This window comes from Cucumis sativus, chromosome 1, assembly GCF_000004075.3.
Source record: "Cucumis sativus cultivar 9930 chromosome 1, Cucumber_9930_V3, whole genome shotgun sequence".
Taxonomy (NCBI): domain Eukaryota; kingdom Viridiplantae; phylum Streptophyta; class Magnoliopsida; order Cucurbitales; family Cucurbitaceae; genus Cucumis; species Cucumis sativus.
The window spans coordinates 317,009-325,225 of NC_026655.2; the positions used below are offsets into that span (position 1 = coordinate 317,009).

The 8,217-nt window shown below is 30.2% G+C and overlaps 1 protein-coding gene across 1 annotated transcript; it reads right to left on the bottom strand.

The window, feature by feature from the left end:
* Window positions 1-961: 961 nt before the first annotated feature.
* Window positions 962-1,950, bottom strand: LOC101213814 (protein indeterminate-domain 16). The gene has a single exon (XM_004137999.3). The coding sequence runs from the start codon at window positions 1,832-1,834 to the stop codon at window positions 1,307-1,309; it is 528 nt and encodes a 175-aa protein (XP_004138047.1). The 5' UTR covers window positions 1,835-1,950; the 3' UTR covers window positions 962-1,306.
* Window positions 1,951-8,217: the final 6,267 nt, after the last annotated feature.

Here is an 8,217-nt window from a genome sequence, read left to right on the forward strand (position 1 = left end):
AATACAAATTAATTAATTATTAAGCTAGAACAAAATAGTTATATATATCATTTTATGCATGCAATGGTCCATGAGGATTAATTCAGGAGATGGGTGGATGGTATTTTTCACTAATGTTAGTAGTTTCATATACAAACAGTCAAGCATACAAAGCTATGAAGAAAAATTAATGAGTCAAAATGGCATATAGTTTATTTAACATTGCATGTATATTTTCATCCAAACAAGGTGTATGTGGTTGGAAAGTCTTGCTCATTCTTTACTCAAAATGGGATCCATACCAATCCCATTGATTGCAAATAAAAAATAATGTTATAATCTATACTCAAAACCCTTCAAATAATTAACAAATAATAATTATGTGAACATTACTCAATCTTCAATCACATTTATGTACTACTCTAAACATTCTATATATAGATATCCATCTTTTGTTTCTTTTTCTTCATCTTTAAGATTGTGACTGATTAAACTAAAAAAATCATCAATTCACAACATTCCTCTAATACTCAATTCCTTTATTTGTGTAAATTTGAACCATATAAACACATACTATGTCAATTATTCAATCAAATAATAAAGTTGTCAATCATATATATCAACCAATTTCTCATAAGAAAAATGTTGTGCTAATTATAACTATTATGACTCAAAGATTGATGGCCTTTTTTATACATGCATAAACTAATAAATTAAATGTGTAACACAAAATAGAATGATTATTTTCTTTAATTAAATGGAAAATTTAAAAACAAAAAAACATAAAAAGAAAAGAGAGAGAGTGTGAGAGAGAGAACAGTTCTTCAATTATTTGTAAACACATCAGTCAGGGTCGTGTGATTTGTGATAACAAAAACGAGATTTTCCAGAAAAGCAAAAAGAAAAAAGGGGAAAAAAGGCAATCTAATAAAATATAGACAAGATGATCTTCACACTATCACTACTTGGAAAAATAAAAATGTCATAAACAAATCATCCATATAATTATTAATAATATATTAAAATATCATACAAACTTAATTCACTAAACAACCAAGAAATTTAATTTCCAAAACAAAATTGAATTTGAACTCCAATTTTGAATTATTTAATGTGTAATTGTTGATGATCAAAGAAGATAATGATCCAACTAATTAAGAACCCCATTTTTTTTCTTCTCCTTCTCTAGTTTACTTGATTTAAATGATTAATTAAAAAGAAAAAAGAAAACAGACCCAAGCAGAGATTTAACTAAAAGAAACTCTGGATAATTAAGGGAAATGGAAAGGGGTAATTAATGAGGTAAAATTATGATTAAAGATAATAATTAAGAAGGCCGAAACCTCTGCCTGCAAGATTGGCAAGTGATCTCCATGCACGTAGAATCCATTTGACGAGTAGCTCTTTCTTTCATTCTTTCAGCTTTCTCAACTTCTTCTCTTGCTCTTTCCCACATCTGCCTTGCCCTAGCAAATTCCGTTTGAGCCAGTTCTATTTCCCTCTTTGTCAGTTCTCTAACTCTCTCAGCATACGCCTTTTCCATCGCCGCCAGCCGAATTTGCTCCGCCGCTTGCCACTTGAGCGCGTCCACACAGCTCGCTGCCTCAGGCTTCATCACCTCCTCATACTTGAACAAGCACTCCGCCCCCCCTGCCGTTACTGGCCGGATTGGCCTTAGACTTATTGATAGCTGTAGGTCCACCGATCCTCCTGATCCTGCTTCGAATAATGGATCGGAACGGAACCGTAACGAGGAGGAGTCAGATGGACGAGACGATATGTGGGACGTCGACGAAGATGCTATGGAGTGTGGTGTTGGAAGAAGCTGTAACTCTTTCTGATCTTCATCTTCCATTTCTGAAGATACAAATAAAAAGGGAGATTGGTTTTCCTTTTTTTTTCTCTCTTTTTTTCTTTTTTCTTTTCTCTTTTTTCTTTGAGTACAATGGAAACAGACTCTGAATGAAATGGCAGAAACTTGCACCTATATATATAACAAAATGGCCCATGAAATTACCGTTTTACCCATCCCTCTTTCTTTTCCATGATTGTCGATGTGGAGTTTACATTCTTATATACAACGACCATACAACATATCACTCTGATCCTTATAATTATTTCTTGTATTTCTCTTCATTTTTTTTAAAAAAAAGTGTGGAAGTACGTCAATTTTATATCTGATGCTTACTCCATATATGTAAATTTATTCAAATAATCATTATCACGACCCGACCCATACATGCTCAACGTTGTGGCGGTTTTGTTGAATAATTTTTCTTTCAACAAGTAAAGAAGCTAACCCTCTAATTACATTTTTTAAAAGAGAAAAAACTTTACATAATATATATATATACTTCGAGTTAATTATTAAAAACGTAAATAAACCACACTATTTTATTTTAGAATATAGTTCAAAATGTAGACTAGAGTAGTGTATTTCTTTCTTTATATTTGATTTTACCTATAGAACGAGTTGGAGTGGTAGACCAAATTCATGGCAAAATATTAACGCAAGTCTGATAGAACAAAACTTTTATATTCAAATGATATTCCAAACTAATTAATTTATTTATTTATAGTCTTGCAATGAAATAAGATGATAAACTAATTAATTCTATAATATTTATTAATCACTAATTAATTTGAACTAACATACTAAGTATCATGAAGTAATCCGTCAATCGATATAGAAATAATATTTCTTAATGACTACACAAACTCAAACAATAATTTATAATTATTTCGAAAGTCGACTCAATAAGCCTAAATCTCAACAACGATTGATTATAAATTTGGGAGTACTTAGGGTAACGTATCAATAATTTTTTTTTCTAAAAAAAGAAAACTAGGGTTTTGTTTTCATATAACAGTAATGTTAAAATGGAAATTGAGCAAAGAAATCATCAGTAGATCTTATTATCTAATCATTTAAAAAACAAATTCAACGTCAATCCATAATAATCAAAGATCAAAAGACACTAAAAGAAAAATTAGGTAGACGTCAAATAATTGATATCATAATTATTAATATGAATAGAAAAAAAAATGGAATTGATGGAAATTTTGTAATGTAGGGAGATTCCTGGAAATAAGGACAAGAATGAATGGCATGATGGTCACAGAGAAAAGAAAATGTCAGAGCCAAAATAAGAAGAGTGGAATGAATTCCGTTATGAAATAGGCGCCTCATTATGGGTGAAAAATAACGGATCACGTAATTGGATTATATTATATTAATTATTTATTGAGAACTCTTTTTAATTTTGTTTTGAGTATCTAATAATAAAATTATAATCATTTGACTTTATTATTAATTTTTAATGAATGTAATATTAGAAGGGGAGGGGGAGGGGATAATAATTAGGGAGGCACGTGCGTTTTAATAGATTAATTAAGAAAGGATGGGAAGATTAGGAGGGGGGGGGGGTTAATCGGGGGGAGGGGGAGCTTTATTGGTAGGGTAAGAAGGTGTCGGGGGGAGAGTACAAAAGAGAAGAAAAAGGGGCACTCACTCAACTTTTCTATCTCAAGAAAACCACGCAGCGGGAAGGTTGGCACGTGGGATGGGCGCCCCCAGTGAGGCTGACCACTGACCGTAATTGTGGGTTCACTGACCATGCCACTTGGGACGTTTATTCAGTGGGTCCCCCTTTTTATATTTTTTTCTTTTCTTATCTTTTAAATTTATTTTTTGTGTTGGCTGGTGGCCTCACACGCTTGACATGTCAACCGTCGCACCACATGATCAGTGATCGCAGCCCTTAAAAATACTTCAAATTTAAAATAAAATAAAATAAAAAACCTAAATGTTTTGGTTTGGTGTGGAGAGTGGGAATTGAACCCACGCCCTTTCGGACCAGAACCTTAACCTGGCGCCTTAGACCAACTCAGCCATTTCCACCTTTATTTGTGCAAATAAGGTTTGAATATTGGCTACGATTGAGAGAGCCAAGAAGATAAGCATAAGCACAAGTGGAATGAGACAAATGGGTCGTTTGCAGTTTGCAGCAGCAGTGGTAATTTGGCTTACCCAAGAAATTAGTTTGTGTTTAGAGTAACTAAAAAATTATTGGTTTCAATAATCTATTTTGGATTGAACAAAATTAACAAAATCGAGATTACATTTATACATTTTAAATAAATTAAGCCTCTGACTCTGGGTCCCCTTTAGTATTTTTTTTTTATATCATTAAAAAAAGGATCAATTATCATGATGCATGCAGCATGTATATTTTGATTTTAAAATGTTAATAATAATAATAATAATAAAATGAATTAATTCTTTGTTAAAGAAACCCTAATTTTACTATGAAAAGAGAAAAACAACTATCAATTAAAAATAAAAAGGCATAATATATAGCAAGAACCGAAATGGATCATTCGTTTTTTTTTTTTTTTGTGTTCTTTAGTGGACATTGGTTTAATTTGAAAAACGATTGGTTTGATTTGGTTTGAATGTAAAATGGTCCCGAAACCGAGAAAAGAAAACCGAGTTTGATTGAAGGAGTAATTTAGAGACATTAGTGGGGTCAGAAAAAGAAGAAGACAGGAGGACAAGGAGAGGAAGGGAAGGGAAGTGAAAGCATAGGAAATTGTTGGTATGCCTTTGTCGCAAATGGCAAAGATGCTACTTGCGGGGGCGGCCTTTAAGCTTCATATTTCAAAGCCAAAAGAAGATCATTATCATCAGATCAGATCCATTCAAACAAAATATAATAAGTATATGCAACTAAGTTGCGTTTTAGAAGTGGCTCAGAATTGAGGCAATGAGACAGACATATCACTGCCTACGTATTGTCTCAACTCCCTTAACCATCGACAAACTATTCAAACCCCAAAAATAATTTCTTTTGATTTTCAAATAATTAATATATATATATATATATTAATTTATTTCCCATATCCATTCATCCATATATGTATGGAAGCTACCTCCCCCTCTCTCTACTTTTCATTTTTAGGACAATCATTTATGTATCATGCCCTCCAACTAAGCTTTTTTCCCTTTCCTCTCCCTTTCTCTCCTCTTCTTCTTCCCCCTACTTTTCCTTCCAACTCCCCTTTTTTTCATTCTACCCAAAAAGTTTTTATTTTTTAAATGATTATACCTTCTTCTTTCTTCTTATTCAATATCATTCAGCGTTGGATATAGCTTTAAATAGCAATGGACAAAACTTTCTTCTCTAAGATCGATTGTTTGATCTGTGATCTTTCAACCAATGAATACATGGGTAGTAGTTAAGCTCATGTGGTAGGGAATTGTCAAGCTTCCATGTAGATATATCACGCAATGAATACATAAAAATGTTTAAAAACTTTTTGTAATACTTAACGGATAGCTAATTAATGATATTTATTGTATGGATTATGTTTTTCACATGATTTGTTGTTTAGTTTAAGGCAATTGATGTAGATGTGTATAGAATAATGTTTGTTGGTATTGTTAGATTAAGTTTCTCTTTATACACATAGGGTCTGATGTTCTGTGATGACTAACTTCTTTTGTAGTTTTATGTTTGATTATTGACTTTTGTTTTTTTGGCACATTTACTTTCTTTTATCAATATATCTCTTTATACACACTTTCTTTGGTTGCTTTTTTCTGTTTACGTACTTTCTCTCCCTCTTTTTTTCTTTCTTTAAATATACATATCTATATAACTTTGTGGTTTGTAAGGCTATACTCATGGTCATACGAACAAATTTTTACTTTTACGAAAATATATAGTCTTATTATCTCCACTTTTTGCCAATATTTACGAAAACCAAACTTTTGAAAACTAAAAAAAAGTTTCTAAAAAGAGGAATTATCATTAGACGGCACAAATAATGAAACTGTTTACAGAATATAGCAAAAAGTTTAAATAGGTTTACAGAGAGTTCGATGAATTTTACAATATTTTGTAAATAGTTTCTATGCATATTTTAGGTAGTATAAGACTGTAATAAATAGAAATTTAAATTTAAAAGATATATTTATAAATATAGTGAAACTTTTATTTGCTAATTTAATTTTTTTTAAAACGTTGCTGTATTCCGAAGGACGGAGTTTCTCTCCCTGGTTTGTTGAGGCCCATATATTAGTTTGGATTTTCGAAAAATGGGCCTTTGCCCCTTTCGGCCCGATTAAGATTTTCTTACTTTTGAGTTCTTAATTTAAACTCTTGGAATTTTGAATTATAAAAACTGGATGAAATCAAAATTTGATTTTAAAAAATGTCATATAGATTTATGAAAACGTTGCAATGATTGTTGCGTGGGGATCGAAATCTGAAGTTTGATACATTAAGAAATCTGCATTGTACGTTTTTCATTGCTTAAAAAGATATTGGAGTTTTTTTTTTCTAAAAGTGTTTGTCGTAGTGAAAGGCAAAAGGCAGCAGCTGATGCATGCAAGTGAATGTAATCAGTGTTTTTGTAATCATATTTACATTTAATTTAAACTCTCTCCATCCATTCATTACTATGTGTCCTTTGATTTTCATATAATAATAATCATAATCATCATAATAATTTCTCTTTATTGTTTATTGTTATTATTAAACACTTCTTTTTTTGGGTTACGAAACCCAAACTTATTCCCCTTTACGTTGGAGTTTGAGTTCCCACCTAATCTCTATTGATAACGTCAATCCAATCTTACTTTTCTTTATTAAATATATATACTCATACCATCAATTATCATGACTTGGATCCTCTAAACAAACCTTACAAGTTATCAAAATCAATTTTCATCCTGTTTACCAAAATGAATCAATCCTAATTTTAAAAAACCTTGTATACTTAGGATTATATTTAGTGTGTGTTTACCTGTATTTTGCATATGTACTAACTCATGAGATTCACGTCCAAATACGTAAACAAAAACCGCAATTCGATTGATGAGCATAAAGTAATCTATCCGATTGCGTTTAAAAATTTACTTATCATCGTTACCATGTATTATCGCTTGTCTTTGGAAGTGGGTTATCGTTATAACTTTTGAGAGAAAAAAATCATTTTAACAATGTTGTAGTTACAGTTATGGTTTATGTTAACTCAATCCATAACAATAACGATAAATTTGATTGACCCAATCAATTGTAATGGACATAACGGTGACATAGATTTTCGTTAATATTGTGTGGGGTTAACAAATTTGTTAATGTGAGTTAGCTTTGATATACAAAATTTGTAGATTAATTTGTATATTTTAAAATTTTATATACCAAACATATATGTATTAAAAAAAAAAAAAATTATTAGAATTCCATTGAGGAAATACTTAGTTTCTAATATTTTTTTAAAATTACCATTGTTAAAATTCTTTTTTTATTATTTACTTTCGATAAAAAAATTTCAACAAACACTAGTTAAATTGTGAAAACTACAAAAATTAGTTTCATGTAAAAAAAAAAAAAAAAAAGAAAAACTATTGCCTTTGATTGATTTTATAGAGTTGATGATGTAATCTTTTATATATATATATATTGAGTTAAAAGGGAATATTTTATTAACCAATGAAGGGATGATAATAATGTATTGTATGGTGAAAGTAGAGATAGATTAGAGGTTTGGTGATAAGATAAGGATTGAGTGATTAGATATTGTGATTAAGATCAAAAGAGAATTGAGAGACAAACAACTCCAAACTGTAATCCCTATGTTTGATATCGAATTAAATTATGATTAACATTTTTTACACATTGATCATCAAAATAGAGAGAGAGAAAAGTCTTTGAAGTTATTATGCAAAAAAAATTAACATGAACCAAAACTGAACAATAATTATAGAATTAAACATTATTAATCTATAACATAAAATATTTAGGTTAACCATCTCACGGCCACATAAGTTAACAATGTAATTAACCATCCATCTAATACTAATAATTTACTCTAACCTTTTCCTCAATTTAATTAGAAAATAGCAATCATCTTACAACAAGAGGCCTTGGATTGTACGTTAGAGTGCAAATTAATATGTAGATTAATATGCAGATCTTTGAGCATTGCATTTCACTCCAAACATTTTTTTAAAAAATGAATTTCTTTCATTTGTAATAATTCAAATTCAGAATTAAAATGAAGGACAGAAACAATTAATTGCTGTCCTTGTTAATCAATTATAATGATAGCAAAAGGGCATGCATATTGCTTTCTTGTAATTAATTATTTGACTATAGCTTATTGAGACTAAACGATCTAATTATTGTTTAATTCACTAATTTTGTAGTGGTTTATGAGTTTTATTTAATT